The 24802-nt window shown below is 36.2% G+C and overlaps 1 protein-coding gene across 2 annotated transcripts in view; it reads right to left on the bottom strand.

The window, feature by feature from the left end:
• Positions 1 to 1662: 1662 nt before the first annotated feature.
• LOC124397562 (potassium voltage-gated channel subfamily B member 1-like) overlaps positions 1663 to 24802 on the bottom strand; it is a 39823-nt gene continuing 16683 nt past the window's right edge. For both annotated transcript variants that reach the window (XM_046867144.1, XM_046867226.1), the window contains exon 3: positions 1663 to 5009. In XM_046867144.1, the coding sequence (XP_046723100.1) occupies positions 3108 to 5009 (1902 nt within the window). In that variant the 3' untranslated portion in view covers positions 1663 to 3107. The remainder of the gene's footprint in view (positions 5010 to 24802) is intronic.

The raw sequence follows: 24802 nt of genomic DNA, 5'->3' as shown, positions 1-24802 counted from the left end.
AAAACTGATGTGGCAGACATGCACAAATGCTGGATCAAAATTCAAAAACTTGTTTGTAAGTCATCAGAATGGAATCCTTCATGAGCACCTTCAGTGCAGTTCTCTCTCTCTCTCTCTCTCTCTCTCTCTCTCTCTCTCTCTCTGTGTGTGTGTGTGTGTGTGTGTGTGTTCAAGGAGAAGACAAATCTTCACCTAATCTCCTGTTCCTGCAAGCAGCCCTGCTGAATCAGCACAGAATGCAGTCTACAATCATATAAGCTTTTGAATTTGCATTAACCTCAAATGATTTGCAGTCGTTTTAACCAGCCATGATTAGGGGTAATCTTACCCAGACTTCACTGTATCACTGGATGCTTTTGGCAATGAAAGCTGTTCTGATTGATATTTCTTTCTTCCATTCTATCATTTTAAATGGGATAAAAATAGCAATAACCTATAACTCATTTATTAGGCTTTTAGGCTTATAATCATATTTGGACCATCCTCCTTGAGTAGAGGGTTTTGGTTTTCTTTCTTTTTCGTATTTTCCGCAATGCACAGTAGGTCAGACTAAACATCATCTTTATTTCCAGTCTTGACATTGATTTTGTGGGCAAACAGTAATGCTGGAATAAAGTGGTAATGTGTGTGGTTCATAGAAATGTACAGTTTAACATGACTTACAAACATTCTGTCACCAATAGCCCAAACATTGTCAAACTGTTCTGCTGCAGATGTTAATTAATGGTTAATATTATGAGCTTCAAAATACTTGTAACTTTTTTAATGCTCTTATTGCTTGTTTGCTTTTATGACTTATTTAGACTTTCTGTCTTTAGGTAAACATAGACAAAGAAAAAAAGCATCCAGGTATTTTAATGTAAAAAAAAAAAGAAAGAAAAAGGAACAGCCAGAGAGGAAAACAAAAACGTGTCATGTAAATGAGATTTTAACTGTTTTTTTTGTTGTTGTTGTTGTTGTTGTTTTCAGAATCCGACTTATTTGTAGTCTGCCTCATCCACAGAAAATTAGATGAATTTAAATAATTTAGACTTTTCATAAGTACATCTCTTTCAACTTCTTAACATATAAACTGCTTGGGCAAAAACATTTCAAAAAGAAAACTTTAAAAGATAATCAGCCACACCAACTGTAAATTAACATGATTTGCAATTCGCACCTGCGCTAATGGCTTAACTATGGCTGGCAGTAAATCATTCATTTGATGGGCAGAAGTAAAGAGTTGGACCAATTAGATAAAATGGATGCAACCTAAATATTTCAGACAGAGGGGCTGAAGGGACACTAAGACAGTCTCAAAAAAGTCTTTCCCTAGCACGTGTTGATGTGGTCGTAAATTAGATGTGCGATGGATTTGAGGTTATTCATGTGCTTATAACTGCATACATTGTGTTTCATTGCAGTGTTGATTCACACGTTGGTGCATTTCTGTGTATTATGGCTTTTAAGGCAGCAAGTGCCCGTCATTTTTATTGATACATAAAGTTTAAAACATGTCATTTTGATAATTATTTGATGATTTAAGGCAAGGCAGTTTTTTTTCTGCATATCTGATGTGAAAGTAGTAGTAATGTGCTGTAATTCTAAGCTTTTTTAAGCTCTCTAGTCGTGTTAATTGAATATATGATGAATTATGCATAAGGAATAGCCTCAACTGAACAGTTCCTTATTTGTGGCAGTTTAATTGTTTATTACGTAAGGTAAAACAGTATAAAAAAATCTCCTTAAATAAAGTATATGAAACAAATAGGCTTTAGGGTGCTCCAGAATTTTAGACCTGTCCAAAAAGACATTGCTAGTGAGTGTGGGAATAGTGTGCGTTTGTGTGTGTGTGTGTATGTGTGTGCGCGTATGTGTGTACATGTCTTTGGCTTAAATTATCATACAATTTCTCATAAGTGAACAAAAGGACAGAAGTCTTTCACAACATATACATAGACATATAGGAGACAGTAGCAAACAATACAAAGAAGTTTTTTCACTAAATTATTTAGTAAATACAATCCCTTTAAAATAAATATTTTATACTATGCAAAACTAAGAGATTCGCATAATTCTTCCATTCTCTACTTCCGTTTTCTAGAAAGTATTTTAAAAATATACATTTACAATTCTTTCACCCCGCCCCACACCAAAGTCTATTGTATATATTGTAATTCACAACTGCTGAAGTTTCTAACTATCATTTAGAAGAGTATGTGACTCCCATTATTGTTCTTTTATACAATCAGCAACATTAGACGTTCCATTGTCATTCCTAAATGCTGTAAAATGTGTTTTCAGTGCCGTCCCATCAGTTCCGGAAACATCCATTTGTGCTCCATGTTGATAAAGAATCAGTCAATCAACTGAAGAGCATGGCTTTAACAAATGTTGTAAATGATGCTTTTGTGTTTTATAAGCATTTGAGGAGAAATTCCACAATCATAATCATACATTCATTAAAAAAGGAAAACAGAAAAATATGGAACTGTATGCATAATCAAATAAGTAAAACAGACAACACATTTCTTCCTTTCAAAAGTTATACAAGATTTGACCAAAGATAGCAAATCACAGTGCCTGTATTCTCTGCAATCACTCGGCCTGCATACCTCCTCAAATGGGAAAAATTTAAATCCGCTCACATAAGACTGCATGTTTTTTTACATGTTGTCATGTTGATAATCGTTTATCATGCAAACCTTTTTTTTTTTTTTGTTAAATAGACATATCTGAATGTCCTGGTAGTACAACACATACAACTCTTAATCTTGGTACATTGGCCAGTTTTGAGGAAGAAAAATGGCTCTTTGCACTAAATGGCTTTAGTAAATGCCTAATTCTACTTTTGTTTTTGGATGCTTTTGGGGTTGGAAATTTCAGCCATCAGCCATGACAACAATCCTTGAACTGCATTTTGGCTGGATGTTTCTGTAATTTAGGGAACTTGCTGGCTCAAGCAACAAAGTGATCTAAAGGTTTATTCTATCACATCAACTCAGTATTTATTTTGTCCATGTGAAGCATGGCAACTGTTATGGGTTTTGTAGATTTAGTATGATGTAAATCAATGTATAGTCATTAGCTTTGTGTAATTCCAGTTGTTTTAGGCTACATTCCCTGTTTTAGTTATTTTCACTTATTGTTTTAGAATGTCCTCTGTCTCCTGAAATCATATGATTCTCTTGTCCCTTTGATCGACCCTCCAAAGAGAACAGACTGTTTTGGCCCAGCATTCTCTGTGACAAGTCAAGATGATTCGCACCTCTTTGGTAAGAACTGTTGCTGAGCTTGGGACTAGTATTACCCAACAGGCGTTCAGAAGGACTAGAACCCGGTCCATCATGAAGGTGGTCATCATCATCTGTATCTGCATCAATGTACTTGCTGATCGATGCATCATGAAATGTGAAAACAGTTGGTACAAGTGTCTCAGGTGACTTGGGTGGAGTCTTGCTACTGGCAGTGGTGTAGATAGACAATTCTGGACTAATAATGGACCGATCTGAACTGTCTGAGAGAGCAGCAGTGCCACCACCCTGTACTGAACCTGCACTAGGGCCTGTGGTTTCTCCTGAGAAGAAGTTGACCTTGAGAGACTTTGTTTTCAGAGGGTTGTTAATGCGAAGACCACGAGGGCTGTCAAAGAATAATGTTCGTCCAGGCTTGGGTGGACCAACAGGCTTCTTCATTGTTTCATGCTCAAGGGTTGTCTCAAGTCCTGGATTGACACTGACGCGGCTAGGTTGGTTTGAGATGGGACTGTGTGAAAATCGCGAGCTTTCCAGAAAGTCTGTAGCACAGCTGATGAAGCTGTCAATACTTGACATGCTTCTCATATCCATCACACCTTCTGTTGTGGTGGGAGCCCGATTAACAGCAATGCTTCTCATTTCTAATTCATCTCTTCTCTTTGCCAATTTTAACAAATTACCTTGTTCCCTACTATTCAGATTGGGCTGGGACTGGGTCTTGGCCATTTTGCTGTACATCTCCTCAAGTTTCTGGACATTAAGATGTTGTGGACTGCTTGGGCTGGTGTCTCTAACTGGTGATTCTTGCTCCTTACCAGTGAATGACTTGTTTGAACTGGTTTCTGAGATGGTGCGCTTAGGTGTCCATTTCCAGCGGGTTGGTGACATGTGACAATTGTCCTGCACTTTGTCTGTCTTTGCCATGTTTTCTTCTGTTTTCTCCATCACCACTACATCCATTAGCTCTGCATTTCGAACAAAAGCATCCTTTATATTCATAGACACTATACTGCCATTTCTCTTGGCTCTTTCCAAAGCCTCACGCCGTTTGATGGCTTTCTCTTGTCTTTTCTGTTCCTTGTAGAACTCAGAAAAGTTGTTTACAATAATAGGAATGGGTAGGGCAATGACTAGCACTCCTGCGATGCAACAAAGTCCACCAACAATCTTCCCCAATAAAGTCTTGGGGTAAATATCTCCGTAGCCCACAGTTGTCATGGTGATGGTGGCCCACCAGAAGGAAGCTGGGATGCTTTTGAATTTTGTGTCTTCTTCATCTTTTTCTGCAAAGAAGACCAAACTAGAGAAAATCATAATGCCCATGGCTAGGAAGAGGATTAGCAGTCCCAGTTCATTGTAACTGCGACGTAATGTGAAGCCTAGTGACTGTAGGCCAGTTGAGTGTCGAGCCAATTTTAGGATTCTCAATATTCGCATAATCCGAAAGATCTGCACCACTCGACGGACATTCTGGAACTGCAGCACACTCTTGTTGGACTCAGTTAGGAAGATTGTAACATAGTAAGGAAGAATGGCTAACAAATCAATGATGTTCAATGGGCCTTTAAAAAACTTCCATTTATTGGGTGATGAGAGAAAGCGAAGAAGATATTCCATGGTAAACCAAGCAATACAGACTGCTTCTACATGGGCTAATTGAGGATTGTCAGTTATTTGCCCAAACTCATCCATGTCCTGAAGCTCTGGGAGGGTGTTGAGCGACAAAGCGATGGTTGAGAGAACAATAAACAGAATTGAGATGATCGCCAGAACCTGTGAAAACACAAACAAACCAAGAACTTGTAAATCTTGGAAAAAACAGACTATGAAATAATTAAAAAAACTATATGACTCAGCAGATAATACATTCATATTAATAAAATTTCTTAGGCTGATATTTGCTACATTGTTTTGTACAAATTATAACAATCCATAAAATTGAGCATTTGAACACATAAAACCAATACAAAAAGCAAAAAAACACAGAAACAGCCTATTGCTATGTAATAACACATACACTGTATTAGGGCTGTAATGATTCCTTGAGCAACTCATGTAATTCGATTACAAAAAGTAAAAAAAATGTTGCCTTGATGATTCGTTTAGTCCATTTAACTAAACACGGAGAACTGCGTTACTCACGGACCATTATTACTGATGTACCACCAGCTAAACTCTAAAATGCTCTGGACAGGGAACACATACGATGCAGAATAAAAAATGGAGGAACGGGGACAAAACGGTAAGGGACAAGGAAAAGGCAAAGAAAACAGCAGAAAGTTTCCAAAGTTTGGGATCATTTCAAACTGAAACATAAAGAAAACACTGTACAGTGTGGTTATTATTTTTAAAGTAATTTGAAATATATTTTTATATTTTTATTTATATACAATGCTTTCAAAAAGTCCCCCTGCAGTGGCTGCGTAGGCGAGTAGGTAGTGGAACACGTTTTTAAAGCTGCCGATAAATACACAGGATTTCAAGCAGCTTTTCCGGAGACAAGAAATCCACATCACAATTCTGTGTGGGATTTAATTAATAAATACATGAGTGGGAATAATTATGAGTTACGTTAAACTAATTTTAACCTATAACCCACTCTACGAGGCCACTGCAGATGGATTTTTTGAACGCAACTGTATTTGTATTTTGATGTAATATGGCTATTAAATGCATTAATGGGTTTAGTTTTGACTGATATTCTTGTATGCAATTTCAGCAATAAAAATTTACAAATTACCTGTTCATTTCAAGAGACCGTCTTATTTTCTCTCTTTTATTCAGTATTGCTCTTTAATAAAGAAAAAGTACTTCTTATCCGATTACTCGATTAATCCATGGAATAATCACTAGAATGCTCGATCACTGAAATGATTGATAGCAGCATTACACTGTATGGCCAAAAGTATGTGTTCACAACCAATGAACATTTCATTCTAATAGATTTGTGCCCATTCATCCTTAATAGCAACAGCACTGATGTAAAGTTAAAAGGTCTGGAACAAAGTTAGTGTTCCTGTTCACTTCCAAAGGGGCTCATTGGAGTTGAGGTCAGTCTCCTGACCATACCAGCTTTGGTAATTCATGTCTTTATGGGTCTCACTTTGTGTACATGGGCATCGGCAGGTTATAGTGACAGGTTTAAGTTGGGCAATTAGTTACCTTCAAAGGAAATCTTAATGCTACAGTATACAAAGACATACTAGCTGCTTATTTCTTTCATTCTCGAGGCACAGATCAGTTTGTTTAAGACCACATATAAGTGTCCACATACATTTAGTCACATAATGTACCAGTACATAACCTACTGCGGTTTACCTATTTGTTTACATGAATTACATTTCATGTAAAGAAGTGTTCTAAAACACTAATTTGATAAGAACATTATAATACAGAGGTAGATTTGTAGTCACAGTAGAAGATATACACTGCCAATAAAAAAACATGTTTAAATGAGTCTTTTAAAAGAAATACAAAGCTTGCATATTCTGACATGTTGTTTCCTTGGTAACCAGTTCTGGCACAGAGCAAAATGTGTGTGTGTGTGTGTGTGTGTGTGTGTGTGTGTGTGTGTTTAGGACAGTAAGAGTGCAGGGATTTGGACGTGTTACTGGGATGATTGGATAAGGGAGATAGAACTTGTTTGTGGTGCCAACAGCAGGCTGTGATTGTTGAGAGGCACAGGCTCTTCATAACTGAGCTGTGATGCAGGCTTTCTCTCTGTTCCTCTCTTTCTCCTCCATGGTTGGCTTGGGTTTTTACTTGTACTGGTGTATCTTTCTACACTCTTCACTCTTTTCATTTTTTTTACATATGCTATGCTGAGACTCATTCGTTCTCTCCTCTGGTTTCTTTGTAGTGAGAGAGAACTTGCTCTGCTAGGCTTTGGGGAAGACAGCATCACAGAGATGCTAGCATAGCTAATACTTGAGCAGACAGTGGGCACTATAATGGTTTATTCATGTGCTTGTGCCTTTTAGTGCTAGATCACTGTAGAGTCACTGTCTCAGTGCCATACAATGTATAGGATAACTCTGACATGAGTCAACAACTATAAACCTAGCTTTGTTTTGATAGCACATAGCTGAAAAAAGAGAGCAACAACTCAGTGACAAGCTACAAGTCACTACATCCGGCGCTTGTGAGCATCCACATCATTGTAAATGGCCTGAAATTCTATTAAGGCCAATGCTACTGTAGGCACTGAAAATGGGTTAGCAGAACATCTCTGAGCAAAACATTTTTTTTTTTATAGCTTTTTAATATCGTAGTAAAACACTATAAGCTTTTGCATAAACACCATGAACTGATACAGCTATATCTCATACACCATAGGGAAAGATTTTTAAATTATTTTAGGCAAATATTTTTAGCTGCCTAGTCACTGTCAATACCTGTCATAGTCTGTAGTTCTCATTCTCAAAGTCAATAACTGTTTCATTCAATATCTTTCTGCAGGCAACATTTATTTAAAGAAGCCTATGGCCTATGAGATAATATTAAATACAGCTGGATTTAGTTCACTTTTGCATGAATTACATCAGAGGGTCAGAGGGGCACAATCCTTGGTAGAAACCATCTTGTCATGTGCTTGGTGAAGCGCAATCAGACACACACATGCTACGCATGCATTCATATTAATATTGAACTGGATGTTCTATCAGTAAATGAAACCAGCTTGTACACACATAATAACTTAAAGTAAAACCAAACATTTGGTGCCTAGAGAGAGTACAATTTAATTGATGCTTGGGAGGAACAGAATAGAGCAAGCTGGCAAATGTGACATTTGCAGGGTGCTTTCAGAGAGCATGAAAGATCGAGGAAAGGTTTTCTCTGAGGCAGAGTAGTAGGTCACTAGAATATGCAGAAGTGGTGGTGAAAGATGCACTTCATCTTTTTGAGGACTTAAATGTGGCCATATATTTTTTGCTAACTTTTGGGTTCCATCTGTACTCAATTGTATCGTCACTACACACACACACACACACACACACACACACACACACACACACACACACACACACACCTACTGGCAATACCACACAACCACACCTGAATATTTTATCTTCTTAAGGGGCTTCTGCACTCAGAGAGTGTGTGTGTGTGTGTGTGTGTGTGTGTGTGTGTGTGTGTGTGTGTGTGTGTGTGACATTGAGAGGGAGAAAAAAAGAGGCCATGTCATTCCTCTCCCCCTACATATTCCCACTTTTTTTTTTACTTCAGGTCATACTCATGTTTTAGAGTAAATGAACAAAAGATTGGCATGAAGTAAACTTTTTAAAAACTGGTCTAACGCTCTGTGAACCTGCTTGTCTTAGACAATATCCTGTGTTCTTGAGTCAAATAATTCATGATTCACGTGTAAAAATCCTCTGGAGAAAAAGAACATACACAAGCAACTAATATTTCAGAATTGTAGAAGAGTAAAGAAAAATAAAAAGTTTTTAGTGTTGTATCAGTATTAGACTCACTTCCATATAATAGGTTGCACATAAAAATCACTTCCTGAGCAGAGTAACTGAACTTTTCCACAGGGACTACAAAACCAATTTTGTTTTCTGGTCAGATTTGACCAATCATTTTTATGACACAGTATTTTTTCCACACAGCTTTGTATAATCACATGTTATATTATATTATTATATATTTGCATACATGGGCCCCAGAGTGTTTGTATCTGTCTATAAATTTAAAAGAAAGAGCAATTGAACCAAAATATCCAGGCTTATGGCTTATGAACCATCAGTGCAAGGGGGCAGATGTGTTTCAAGGAGCATACTTGTGTGATTAGAATCAACAGCAAACATGTCTGGAGCCCAGAAACAGCAAAAGAGCAAAGAAGAAATAAGGACATATAACAAACCGCAATTCTTATCCTGCTGGTTTTGCAATAAACAGGATTGAGCAAGGAGCCATGTAAATTAAGAAATACTATAGGATAGTGGGTGAGCGAAAAAGAGAAAGAGAACAAAGGAGGTAGTAATAAATGAGTGGAAACATCATGGCTACCTAGAGCAAAGGACGACTGAGGATAAATGTAATAGGATTGAAATACTATTTAAAGCTGTCTTGGACAAGAAGTTTCCTCAGAGGACACTGTCTCTGGCTGTCTCTGAACCTCGGTTACCGGGCATAGAGTGTATTTTCATTGTGTGTGTGTGATTGCGTGTGTGTGTTTGTGTGTGTGTGTGTGTGTGTGTGTGTGTGTGTGTGTGTGTGTGTGTGTGTGTGCGTCCATATACAGTGAGATCCTCTATGTTCCTCTCACCTTCACAGACTTCTTGTCAACACGGGGTGAGTAGGGAATTCTTTTCCCTCTCCCTGAACTGCCCATTCTGTTTAGTTTTTAAAGAATCACAGATGGAAGGATCTAATCCTGTTACTTATGCTTCAGTGGTTTTCTACTTAATCATACGCTTTTTTCAATGAGGTTGTTCAGGGTTACAAAAAAAAAATATATGTTTTACAAACAAAAAAGGTTCTTAGATGTACTTCAGTACATATTGTTATCATGAAGTATTCCAAGTGAAGCAATAAACACACACACACACACACACACACACACACACACGCACACACGCACACACACGCACACAGGCACACACACGCACACACGCACACGCACACACACACACACACACACCACACACACACACACACACAAATGGTCTCATAATCAAGGGCGAGCAGCTAGAGAGGGATTTTATTTTCACACTTCTTGTCTTTTCCTCTCATCCTTTTTAATCAATACTCTTTCTTGCTTCTACTGTAAAACAGGCATCAGCACTCACAAATGGCCTAGCTGTCTTTTTTCAGACAGAGGGAAAGAGAGATTTACAGGCTGACAGACAGAAATGTGCTTTGGTGCAAAGGAGGATCCCACTGCAATGCTTTCATTAGTAAAAAAAAAAAAGTAACCACACAGAGAATAAACAGTATGTCTGCATCACTACAAGACACTGTAATAATACCACCAAGGAAGAAAGTCGTCCTTGTCCACTCATTCCCTTCTAAACCTTCTAAATTAATTGGGCACAACAGGGTCAGGCCTCTGTGGCCTCTACTCCAAAGCCATTACTTTTAGATCTCTTTATTCATAATTTATGTAACTAAGGTCTGATTTGCAGTAATTATAGATGATATGACTGAAGAGGCCTTGATGATGAAGCCTTGTTGCCTATTTGGTGACACTGTCTATTTAGCAGTGTAAGATTAGAAAGCGTGTTACTTTCAGGTCTATTTAAAACTCTGATACAATAGAACACTAGTATAACAGACTTATCGTAACTCTGGTGTAGTCCACACATGCACTGCATGTACTGCACTTGCTGTAGTGTGTTTTCTTGCCTGCTTCACACATACCTAACTCCACCAGCTGGTCACAGTTGATGAGGTTGATGGGATTGTTAGCACCACAATCACTGCAGGTGACTGAGAGAGTGTCCTACCCTAATGGACCATTACTGCCATCACACTCACACACCCACTGGTCTTCTGTCTCTATGGAAACAGCCAGGGGTGACTAAGTGTGCAAAACCAGCATAATTCTTCTGATGGTATGACAGTGTGACAATTCTTCAGAAGTGCCATTCTCATAGCCACCTGTGTGTAACTGGCCATGCCGTGTGCTTGCCGCTGTTTTAAAGTGTATTTTTATTGTATTGAGGGTATTACTGGTGCAGTAGAATGAATATATACATGCATGTTCTCCTAAGCACATCATCGGTTTCCTCTGACTTCATAGAGAGATCATAGAGAGGCTACATTATATTGTCCCTAGGTGGCAATAAGTGTGTAAATCTGTATAAAGCATCATGGTATAGACTGGCATCACAACTGCCTTCACCAGGGTTTATTCTTGACTAGTGTAGAGTGCTCCTACAACTCTGAGCAGGATAACATAGTTAATAAAGATATATTATTAATAGTGAATAATATGTGGGTGACAATATTCTATTGGTAAATTAATGGCTTGGAAGGCCTAAAACCTCCTAAGCATCTGCGTGTTCTCATTAGCAGGTAGATGGCGAGTCTAGCAACACAGTGGGTATGTGGTGTGTGTATTTTTGTCCCTCTCTTATTATTGCTCTGCACTTCTTATGGCCCATGACAAAATCTGTAGAAATAGTAATAAGGGTTCTAATTTTACATATTCACTTTTGCTCCGGAAATATTGTGCTATAGATTTCGTACTGGATGCTCTGTATGTAGTGGGAGAAGTATCTAAGGCTTAGACTAAAGTAATTCTTGTTCATACTTGTTGGTAAATACTTCATGATAATGCCTTTGTTTCTCAACAAACATGCACACTGATGTGTTGTTAAACCCTAGTTACCTCAAAGGGAGATCAGTAGATGACTGTCATCTCAGTGTATAATCTGATTATAGCACACAAGATATAAGTTTAAACGGAGACACAGTGGAACTCAAAGATATCTGTTCATCTGATATTCCACAGTAAAATGACTCAATGTGACTCACTCAGAGAGTGGTGCAAACAAACAGGATGAGAACTTGATAGAGCACTAGCTTTGCTGAGAACTGATAGGAAGCCTGGGCAAACTAGGGAGCTTTTCTCCAGATGCAAGGTTCGCAAGTAAACACACCACAGATGTAAGGATGAGTGGGCACTCTGAGCTGAGTTTGTGTGTAGTAGGCGGCCGGTTTGACCTAGAAATTAATAATACAAGGAAAGCAAATAGAGGAAGGCAGCTATCTGGCCGGGTTATTTGTATTTTTAAAATGTTGGTATAATTCTCATGTAACTTCCTTTCCAAGCTTAGTATTTAGCCTGTAAAACTTACTTCAGCTATTGTCTGTACATGGCTGCTGATCTTAAAAATGCTGTTTGTAGTAAAAAGCTACTAAAGCTACTGTATATACTCTATATTATTTTATTTTATTATTTTTTTTATTTAAAGTGTATTTGATTTATGAAATACTAAATATTAAATTCCTATTCCAAGTGAAATATTTAATGATGCTTAAGTTCAATTCAATTCAATTAACAATAACGCACAATAAAGCAAACACAAATATTTTCCATCTGTGGCTATTGATTGCTTATTGTGTTTCTCTCCTGCTTGATTTACGGTGCCTTGCACATTTTAACCTTTCTTATTATTGTGGGTTTCTCGCAAGTATTTCAAATTAGTGTATTCACAGTAAGTGATTAATTTGTGAGTAGAAACAGCACAACTGAAGGAGTAATGAGCACAAAATATTTTGTTCTTAACTTCTGAAAGGGTGATTTTTCAAGAATAATAAATGTGTCAAAAGAACGGATAGCCAAAATTTTAAGTGCTGCCTGGTGAATCACGTCACTTATTATAAAATTGTGATAGATGGGCTACACCAACAATATTCTATTTAATTGGAAATAACCTGGGCATTTAAATATAGCTGGGGTGAGGGAAATGCTTGAAAAAAAAAAAGACAGATGGCACAGATGGCAGATAAGTGTATTAAAGATTGTGTATTGTCTGTGTTTTTGGGTGCTTCCATGGAACTGCCTGGCATAATTTCTGCTAAATTAAGTCTTTTCCTGTGAAACCACAACCCTGAATCCTAAACCTAGTTTAATTTATTTTACTTGGCATTGAAACATTGTTATTGTATTTGTTAGAATTGATAATTATTGGCCACGACAGATTCAGTGGCCGAATTGACTTCAGTTGGAAGCTATATCACTACACATGAAACCAATAATAAATAATTTATATAATCTTCATTACTGTTGCTAATTATGTTTTGCAAAAACAGCTAGTTGTTTTTTGGTGTTTTTCTAAACATCAAAGGGGTATACAATTTTCTGGCCTTTTCCTGTAAACTGAGATGCTACTCTACTACAGCAGTGTATATGCTTACATTTAACTACATGCAGGATCAAGTGTTGTGTCTTATGTGCTTTATGCTCTTATCACTGCCACAAAAGGTGGTCGAGTGGCATAGCACAAGGCATTTCTGCATCTCTTTGACCACACTGAAGGGCCTTTATCATTATGGATTCTCCCCATATTACATCAGTGTAAAATGATCCCAGCATCAGATGTTTTCCTTCCTGATTGAGTTTTTCAAAAATGTCTTTTATTTGTCTGAACTCAATTTTGTGTGCTGTAACAGTATGTCTGTCTGTGGATTTTGAGACTGCTCCAGCCCTGGCAAAAACAGTGCAGGGTTCCCTTGCTGGCATAAGAGTGTGTGAACACACTGCCACGAACAGATCACACTGTCCCGCCTACCATCTCCATGACAACCCGCTCACAGCTCACCAGGTTATGATGACGGGGAATGCTCATCTGCCACTAGCCTGGCACTTATATTACCTGCTTGTTTCTTCCACTTTTTTCCACAGACCTTTTTAGCCACTGGCTAATTCAGCTTCTCTGGGCATTTATTTGTGTCTCACGTTGTTTCTTTTCAACCTTTTTTTTCCTGATTCATAACATTTTACTTACTCCTGATCTTTTTTTAATGAGCCATTTTCCTGTACATCACAGCCACTTAAAATCACAATGTAACTCATTTTCTTCTTATTCGAGTTGCCCAATTTTACTCCTTTCCTTCACCTCCCAATTCTAATTCTCCCAATTATCTTTTGTAGTCAATATTCCTGTCAATACATTAATTAAAGCCCAGATCACAGGCACACACTACCTGATCCATGTACACTACTTCATGGACACTGATAACTTTCTCATTTAGGAAATCACCTGATGAAGCAAAGCCATGAAGAGTGCAATTAACCTCAGTGCAATTAAGGTAACCAGTAATTGGTGCAATTACATCTCTTCTCAATGCAAAAAAGGAGCATAGCATACATTTCTCAGGGGCTGTTGGTCTTATTTTTGATCTAACTTACAGTTCTGTTCCTATAGCACATTAAAGAAACAGTTTTATTTTGAAGCTTGAAAGCTCACACCTCTGAACATATGAATCATAGAACAGCTTTGAGTTTTGTACCCCCCGCAGACATTGAAGTCTCCAGTCCTATCGTATCTATTCATGGTTTTTTTTATTTTTTGGTTGTTACCTGCAGTGTCTCTTTTTCCAAATTTCCTCTTTTTCTTATCCACTTATTTGAGCACACTATGTAAACAGATGGGAAATTTAAAATAGAATGAAAGCAATGAGCATCTATACCACTGAGCCACAATCAGCCCACCTGCAAGTCTACACAGAAAGAAAATTTCCAGTGCCAGGTCTGCAAAAACATTTTGCTAGAAGACTTTGTAAAAAAAAAAAAAACATTTAATTTGTGACTAAAACAAACTCTCAAACAAAAAATATTTAGTGGAAACAATCCTCAGGATACACGGTCAAATTATAAATTTCTCTGGTTTTCACATAGTTATACAGTGTAAATTCGGTGTTAGACTAAATCTCAGGTGTTCACAACATTTAGACCTAACAACTGTCTATAAAACACAAAAATGTGCACCAGTCTGAAAATACATGCAAGAGTATCCAGTACAGTATATGCAGGCATGTATTGGACCAGTATGCCTGGTATTTTTATTACATAAAGATTAAAATACAGACACATGACACATGAACGCACATACATGTGCTAATGATAATGACTCCCTCAATGTTATATGCTTCACCAGTATGCACCCTTTCTGGCCTCATAATCTCAATAATTAATGTACAGGAGATTACAGCAAATTGGAGATCCTTAGCCTTGTGCCTACATTCGACTCATTTTGTCCTGTTAGAGATGCAGAAAAATAGAGAGAAAGGCTCCTGTGAGGTCAAATTGGTATATTCATATTGGTGTTTATCTTTCATCTGTTTGCAAGAGCTTGGAAGATGCAGGCAGATAAGATTTCAGATAAGTTTGGCTGATTCACAAAGGGCACTGTTGCTGCTTTATTAAACATTAATTTAATAATTATAATTTAATTATAATTTAATAATATAATTAATAATATTTTATTTAATAATTAATTTATGTTCGCATGCAGTTGTCAATATAACTTCAATATCTGTCTGTCCAATACATATATAAATGTCGAAGCACCAGAAGAGAAAGAAAGTGTTTATTAGCTACATCTATTGCAATCTACTGCAATGCAGGTTCTTGTACTGAAATATTGGGCTGTTTACAATTTTACAAAAAGTCTTAGAACTCTAAAATGATTAATAATTAGAACAAATGAGAACAAGAAATTATCTGTTTTTTGCATTAATCTAATTGTGGTATGCAGATATAGGCTTGTATGAGAGTATAATAACTCAATTTACTCAATCAGGATAAACACTATAATAAATAAAAATATATTAAAAATGAAATAAACATATCTGTTTGGGTAATTCTGACTTTCTCCTTCTCTTGGCAATTACTATACAATTAGCTGGTTATTCAGATGTACCCTATGCATGCAATATCCTCTTGTGCTTTTTGCCAATCATTAAACTGCCTACTCTTCAAGCTTCCTTTAACGTTAGATAGACCAATGAGCTTTGTATTTTTTTTTTTGCAAATATCTTGTATATATTTTTATTTACAACTTTATTCTAGATATTTATGAACATTTTAAACATACATTTTTTAAAATAAATATTTATGAGCTCTTGCACATCTTCTGTAAGAAAAAAAAATTCAAATGATTATATCCTTTGGGGAATTCAATGTGTAGAAAATGTGCCAGATTATGGGTGTTCTGTTCACTAGGAAGTACAGTAGCTGAACAATATGTACTGAAATACCTAACTACATAATAGACGTGTTACAGTGTCACAAACCTACAAAAATAAGACCCAATCCAATTCAATCTACCAATGCAATTTAGGAGGGTAAACATTTCCACAGGAAGATGTGCTTGCCAACATACAAGATCCAGTATTATAACAGAAGTAGGTCAATTTAATTTAAAGAAATCAAGGTGCCTGATAATTTCTGGACTTTTTTAACTGCAGACAGCTTTATCAGGTTTGGGCAGCAGATAATGGCCTTAAGTAAAATGTATAAAGTCCTTGAAGTCCCTTGTCAGAGACTTGCACAATGCAGCTGTCATAAGTTTCATCCAAAGATGTGGAAAACTTGAATGTCAACCTGTTTTTTTTTAAATAAATAAATGAATGAAGATAAATTCCATAAGAGCCTTGTGGTTCTTTCCCACAGAGCATGATATACACATTATAAGGTCTGCAGAAATGTATTAATCCCCCACTTAACTTGACCTGTTTAACACCAGAACCAGAAAGTGAGGCAAGATGGTCCCTGCTGAAACCTTACATGCTAGTCAACACCTATTAAAAGTTCTTCTCTCGGGTGACCGGGTCAGCCAGATAAGGATCAAAATAGCCAGACACAGAAACTTGTGATGACTCTGATACCTGTACTTTTATTCCTGTTTTACTTTAACATCTGTTCAATATACTTTATTCCAGTGCCTAGTACATAGTACCTCATCTTGCTTATGAATGTGGCTCTGTTCACATTTGCAAACAAACATGTCGTTGAGATTGTTTGTAATTATTATTAAATGTAGTTTTTTTTTGTGGACGTGTAGCAACCAGTATCACTGAGGCCTGTTGACATATATCGGCTGTTTTTTTAAGATCCTGATATGGCCCGCACTAGCAGCAGTGATTTTTTTTAAGCCATTTGTATGTCTTCACCACCACAGCATTTAGATATTATTTCCAAAAATGTTTCTTGTAGCAGTGTTGCATGCGTTATTAACGTATAATTTTCGACAGGCCTAATATATATATATATATATATATATATATATATATATATATATATATATATATATATATATATATACAGCATACAGCTCTTGTGGACTTTTATAATAGCAGCTGCTGGGACCCACTCATACTTTACAGGATGACATAAGTCACTCAAAACAGCCAGTCTGTTCAAAGAACATCACATGTATTTCATTTAAATAAAATACAAAACAGTATGACCTACAAGATCCCATTATAATAGTCTAAGAATACATTACTATTACAGCATTAATTCATTTTTTAATTTTATTCCTGACCTGATTTTATCTATTACTGGATAGCACTGGTTATTTTGCTTGAATTTTTTTTTATTTTTCATTGATAATAACAACAGATCTGGTTATAACTGTTTACTGTTGAGGTAAAAACTGTATTTTTCACCATTTCGCTCTACACAGAAATCCATTTAGCACTCAATGAAAACTGTATGGTTGTCAGATCTATGAGAATAGGTATGTTAATTCAATTCTTTTTTTTTGTTTTTTTGCTTACTTTATGCTTTAAATTGAATATAAAGTTAAAGAGTGTCAATACTGACTTCAGTGTGAAGGGTAAAGTGGGTAAACTATTTTTAATGTGTTTATTTTTTACTTTATGCATTTCCCACTCCAGGCAAGTTAACTGAATATTAATACAAAAAAAAAAAAGAAAACACCATAAACTTCTATTTTAATAACATGACTGTAAACATGAGTAGAGAAAAACAACAACAGCAGATGAAATCCCCAAAAGTGTTGAGTTTCTGAGTCACGATTAATTGGTGCATGTCCCACATAACATTCCATCCTACAACTATATATGTATATTTAATTTTCAATTGTGCCTTTGCTATTTAGCAGTTTTATGTAGTATATAGAATGCTATTTGGGGTGCAACCCAGAATGCTCATTGAATGTGCATTACCTGCAGCCATTAAATTAATCTGCAATGTGAAGAAAAGCACTTCTGCATGTAGCTCAAAATAGCATTTTGTTACCAGAGAGAATGAAATTCTGAAATCTCATATGCTGCAGGTTTAATAAATATCCAGAAACAATAATGCTGGACTTGAAACTCTCTATTGTAATCAGATTTTTACAATAAGCTTCACAGAACTAGTTATGCCATGTATTCATGCATGTTTTATATGATGCCACATACTTCTGTGGCAACAACCTTCTTGAATATTCCAGCCTCATACACAGAACTGGTCTACATAATGAATGGGCTTCCTGGGGTGTGCTAAAAAGGGAAATTTTAAGTAACAGGCATATGCAGTGGGTTGCTTCAGTGATTCAGAGCTATGAAAAGACAAAACACAAAAACATCACAAAACATAAACTGACCATGATATAAAAATGATTTATATAAATATGAGAATATTAATATTTTGTTATTAATGCTATATAATTATAGGAATTAACCAAGTATGTTCTTTAATGAGATTGCTTGGCTCCTTAAAAATACAGATTAGATCTCATATTGATGCTGTTGGTTGTCATGGTAATGATCACAGACTGCATGAAGACATGAAAAAAAAAACATGTTAAAGGAGGTCAGATGCAGGGAAACCCATGATTTGAACAATTTGAATGGATAAAATCATGAGAAAATTGCCATGCAACATAAGTCTTTATTTTCACTGGCACTTAAAATAATCCCTGGCTTTGTATGCATCATAAGATTAAGCAAAAACTGTTATATAAAACATACTGCAAACAATGATTTAAATGTTCTATTTAAAGATCAGGAGCACAGATTTTGGGAAAGAGAAAGTTTTATAAAAACAACTAATGAATAAAACCCTTTGGGAAAAAATTCAACCCCTCCCAATATTGTAAATTGTAAATAAAGTAAATTGTTTTTGAATAATGTCATGTTTCAAAGTATGTTATATATTTCTTAAAAATGTCAGTTTTTCATTTATTGCTGACATGACACATGATGCTTTTAAAATGTTTACAGTAAGATTTAATGTTTGTCTGATTAATGCAATGTTTACAAGCCTACTTTATAGTTATGACCATAATTCCCTCACTTTTGTTAAATTTTATAACAGTAAAATAACGCAGTTCATGTAGTTTTGTCATGCAACTAAGAAACTAAAAAGTGCAAAGTTTTTGTCTTAAAGATGAAAAGTAGAAAAAATACAAAGCAAATATTTCTGCCTACTTTCATAAAATGCTAAACAAATAAAATAAATATGAATGTATTTTATCTATAAAAAGTAAAAGTCTATAAATTTTTGTGAAATATCAACATGTTTTATAAATCTATTATTTTTAGTTCTGTTAATAAGCTATTGCTATTGTCACCTTTGGCTTGCTCATAATGGATATATTAAAAGTTATAAATGTGTATCCTAAATTAGTTTACATATTCTTGTAAAGCTGGTTTGTGCTATACAAATAAAATTAAATGAAACTGTAATTTAACTAAACTCTTCAAGATAAATTAATCAGTCTTCAGTTGATTCTCTGAGAACCTTGTTTTTGTGCACTTAATAAAACTAACAGCTGCTCCAGAAAATGTGGAATGAAGCTAAACAAGTGGACCTACTGCTACACAGTGCAACATTTCCCAAAAGACTGCAATTGTGGAGTTCTAAAACTTTATCAGGAGACCCTGCGCAGGAAGGGAGATGCTCAGTAGCATGAAGCCTAGAAAAGGAGAACTCCAGGAGGATTTTATGTCTCATTGTGAGGCTCTGGTCTGGAGTGAATAATTAATTCTAAATGTAAGAAAAAACCTGAAGCTCAGCAGGATTCTGTGGACCAATCACACAGAAGCATCTCCTTTTGCTTCACACACTCTATCTTTATTTGCTGGTTGCTTTACTCTGGCTGCTGGAGTTTCTCTTTATTCTCTTTATATATCTCCATCTCACTTTTTCAGAACTACATACTAAAGCCTTTTACTCCATTAGAAATGTTATGTTGGAAAGTAAAACAGTATCCGCACTCAATTGTGCCCAACATGTTTTTTGGCAAAGAATTTAATGACTATTTCCCCGTTCTCTTTAATTTGGCTTCTCTGTCTAGCTCTTTCCATTAGCATGTTGTCACTATTGTATAAAGAGAAGCAAACAGTAACACTGATTTGCAAGTGGAACAAAACTGTAAATTGTATCAGGGTATGTGTGGTGCGTCAGCAGCTAAAGTGCAGTCTTTGTACTCGGTAGAGAAAGTGTGATCTGTCAGAAAGTTTATTCTTTCATAGAAACACTGCATTACAAGTCTGATTTTAAAAATGCATTTGAAATATGTAAATAAATACATAAAGATGAAATTCATGAAATTCTAAAGAACCCATCATATTGTAAATAGGTGCTGTATGTGGCAGAAATATTCAGAGAACATAGATGAGTATGTTCCATATGGTCCCTAATATTTAACTAGTATCCCACCCCCATCCCCTATTCCTCACACACACACACACACACACACACACACACACACACACACACACACACACACACACAAAACACACACGCATGCACACTCTCACTCGTCAAACAGACTTCACTGTGTGTGGGTGACACACAGCATGCTGCCCACATCCATTTAACACAGTGTAAACACACACTCAGTTCGGCATGCGGGATCAGTCAGGCTCGGCCATACATGGAGAATGTGTTTTTTCCATGGCTATGCTGTTACTCTGCTCTTTGATGATACAGACTCACTGCGATGGAAAGCCACTTTTCCTGTAGAGGTGATGGACGTAGTATTTTGAATGTTGTGAATATAAAAAAAAACATGCACAGTTGCAAATTTTATACATCACCTATCTATGCTATCTATGTTGCTCTTCCTTCTGTGCATGTATAAATATATGAATGTGTGAGTTCTGAAAGTTCTTCAATGCCACAGCAGAAATAATTACTGTCTTTGTATTAGAAGCAAAGCAGCAGCTGATTATTCATATGCACCATATAATTTCTTTTTTAGATTAAACAGGCTGTTCATTTATTCAACTTTGCACTGTTCATCTCATCCCTTTCTCGAATGTTTAACATAAAAAAAAAAAGAACATAGCCACGCAATGATTGCACCGTGGCTTAAGAAGAATTAGCTCAATGTCTGATGAAGATTAGAATAGAAATCCTGAGAGTGTTCTAAAGTAAATGACAGGATTAATCCTCATTTTCCATAGTTGATGAACACATGCCTGAACACCAAAAAGGAGCAAGTATTCAGCTTAGATGATAAGGGGACCAGATTTCTTTCTCTAATTCAGTTCAACAACTGCAATCTTCTCTGACCTGCTTTCTTCAACAGACTTTTACAGCACTGCAAACTCTAAATGCCAATGTATAGCACAGCAGCATAAATCACAGCCAGTTTGTCCAAAAAAACAATACTTCTAAATCAGTGGCTTTTATAAAGTTTAAATCCTTTGTTAAATGAAGCTTTCAAAATGAATCGAGAGTGAAAGAACTAGGAAATTCTAATGTATTGAAAGAACAGATGTGTGGCCAAATGCTTGCATAAAAATATAATCTTTCTATCCGATGTTCAAACACCAAATAGTTAACAGAGAAACTCATGTAGGAGTCACATTCCTTAACCAACAAGGTAATGCAATAAAATCTATATTACTGTAATTAGATTAAACAGCTGGTTGCAGTAAAATCAAGATTAAATGTAGATCTACTGAAAGCTCAGTGAAGTATTTCCTTTTCTAGGCATGTGGTCATGATCATTTTGAGGGTATGAAATAGCTCCCACAGGGCTCCAAGGTTGTTTATAGCACAGAGCTATCATCTTCATGATCTCTAATTGGGAATGATTACAAACGCTTTTTTGAGAAGCTATTGCTGATGACAGTAGAGATAGAAGAGCTCTCCAGAACGCTACTTAAAGCTGATTACCCTAAATTTAAACTAACCCAATTCCAGTAGCTTATTCCACAGTTTTATTTTAATGAGTTGATTTGTTAAGAGAGTAAAAAAAAAGTAATGCTGGAGCAATGTGCCGAGAACACTATTTCCTAAAGATCACCAAGCAATGGTTGTGAATTCTCCTTTTCTGCTCTACATTTTTCATAGAGCTCTACCGAAGCATGAAAAATGACTTTGGGAAAATTTAACTCAGACATCCCGACAGTCATTCCCAGTCATAAAACTAAATCAATATATATGATATAGATATGAAAAATGCAGATCTAATAAATAACAGAAGATATATAAATGATTAAAAAGCTCAACATAGCACAGCAAAGTCTGATCAAGAAATTAAGTAAAATATTAAGTGCAATAACAGTATTGAATGCATTACAGTATAAGATGATGCCAATAAAATCATTGGCCCAACATTGCCCATGTTGATCCCAATTTAGATGCATATCATATCAGCATTTAGATCATTATTTGTCATAACCAAGGAATTCTTCCACAATTTTGTGGGTTTTTTATAAGCATTTTAATGAGTAGGACTTTGACTAGACATGGAGGAAAATGGGTAGGACAAAAAGGACAAAGTGTGGAAAAATAAAGTTGAAGGTTGAAATAGTGATGGGAGCTGACCTGGTGTATGTGGATGAAGACTTGTGCCTCTGGCTACAGGCAGTACCTCTTTGCTCTGTCTCGCTCATTATACCCCCTTTTCTCTCCAGAGAGAGTGCCTAACTTTGAACAACCTCTGTGTGACAACTGTGGTAATGCTGGCCCACTTAACAAAGACCAAAGGCAACATTCTGAAATGCTTTTCTCCACTTTTCTAAATGCTTAAAAAGGTTGTGGGAAAAGGCTGCACAACAGAGGTTGTGTCTATATATTTCTGAGAGGATAGCAGTCTACTGGGAGACCTAATGTGACGACAACCGCAGTCAGGGTAGAATTACTGAAGGAGAGAAGAAAAAGAGCAGAATAGGTTTTTCTTATGTATGTGTGGGTGTGAGCATATATATTAAACCCTTAAATCTCCCTGCTTAATATTGTGTAGGTCCCCTATTGCAAACAAAGCAGCATTTACCATTCAAGTCATCGACTCTAAAAACCTCTGAAGGTGTGCTGCAGCAATCCTTAAAGTCCTGTAAGTTGTGAGGTGTGGCAATTAGACATTGTACAGTACATACCACAGATTCATGATATGATGTAGATGATGAACTTAAACGTGATTCATCAAACCAGGCCACCTTCTGCCGTTGCTCTATGATACAACTTTGCTGCTTACGTGCCTTTTACTGGTTCACTGATTGTCCTTCCTAAACCTACTTTTGGTAGCTATCCATTACATACTGGGAACACCCCAGAAGACCTGCCTTTTTGGGAGATCCAGTGGTCTAGCAATCACAATTTGGCCCTAGCCAAAGTTGCTCAGATCCTTATGCTTGTTTATATCTGCGGCGTCCAACACATCCACTGAACTGAAGGGTCACCTGCTGCTTAGTATATCCCATCCCTTGACAGGTGCTACTGCAAAGATTTAATCATTGTTATTTGATTTTAATGTAATGGTGATTGGTGTATATATGTCCATAGATCCTTGACAGTATTACAAGTATTACAATGCAATTTACTATGCATATTTGTTAAGCATCTCCTGCGTTGTCTGGGGCTCAGCAGTATTGGATGATTGAACTTATTGTTTGAGAAAGGGTTCAAAGGTGTAAGATGTTCTTGGATTTGTATGTTGTAAACTGTCTAACATCTAAAAAAGAAATAGCATTTCATGGTTTTGTATTGAAAATTAAAAACTAATTAAATTTAAAAAAAGAAACTATAGCCAAAATTATTATATTCAATAAATTATTTAATATAAATATCAGTCAGATGCTTTGAATCCTAAAAACTGGTTTTAAATAGAAACTGGTCTAGATAGAACGCATTTCTGTGCTGACCTAGAAAAATCTTCCTCTATCTCCCCATTCTGTTTCTTGGCATATATCCTGCTTAAATAAATGTTCTTAAGTACTTCTGATCATACGTAACATAAATACTCAGTCAATTTCACATATACACATTTCTGCATTTAATAGGATATAATTAATTGTATGTATATTTACATTTACTGTATGTAGTTTTATGTATGGCACTCGGGTTTCAGCCAAAGCAATAATAATAATAACATACAGAGGAAAATTGATTTTGCCATAGTTTCTGTAGCATTTGAGGATTTTAATTGGTTAATGTTTATTCATTTATTTTATCAGATTTTACTAAGAGAGAGCAGTCATAAATTTCTTAGCATAGTACACTTTCTCTACTAGAAAACCCAACAATGGACCCAAAGATCTATCCTATGATTTGCAATGGTCTGCAGTAAAAGCAATAGGTAATGGTAATGGTTTTCACCATTTAAAAATGTTTGTTATTATATTTACCAGACCCAGTGCCACGTCTGTATTTTCTCTTATGGACACTTGGACACAGCTATGACAGTCTTATTCTCTCTCTCTCTCTCTCTCTCTCTCTCCCTCATCTCTTTTGAGAACCTGGGTTCTCTTGGTCTCTGAGGTATATCATCTAAGTGCTACTAGTGTCTTTCATATGCCATATCCATTAATCTGACAGCAACTACCTCTGGGAAATCAGTCGATTGTGCCCTGACGCAGTGTGACCAAATGATTCAGCTTCTGTCATTGCAATTCACTTACATCACAACCCTAGATTTGCTGTGTGAGTGTGAGACACAAATGTGTTACTTTATGAGGCATTTTTTTAAGTCTACGGGGAAAATGTGTCACTTTGGAGCCAGACACCCACACAGGTCCCACATCTTCCAAGCTGTATTGTCATTATCAGACTTCTCTATTAATTTTTTCCACTTCTCCACCCTTGCTGTTCTTTTTTTTTTCTAACTGAGACTCACTACAAAAATATTTATTCCCCCACAGCA

The sequence above is a fragment of the Silurus meridionalis genome, chromosome 1 (genome assembly GCF_014805685.1).
Source record: "Silurus meridionalis isolate SWU-2019-XX chromosome 1, ASM1480568v1, whole genome shotgun sequence".
Taxonomy (NCBI): domain Eukaryota; kingdom Metazoa; phylum Chordata; class Actinopteri; order Siluriformes; family Siluridae; genus Silurus; species Silurus meridionalis.
Note: the sequence above shows the minus strand (reverse complement) of the source record. Positions and strands in the feature narration are given on the sequence as shown.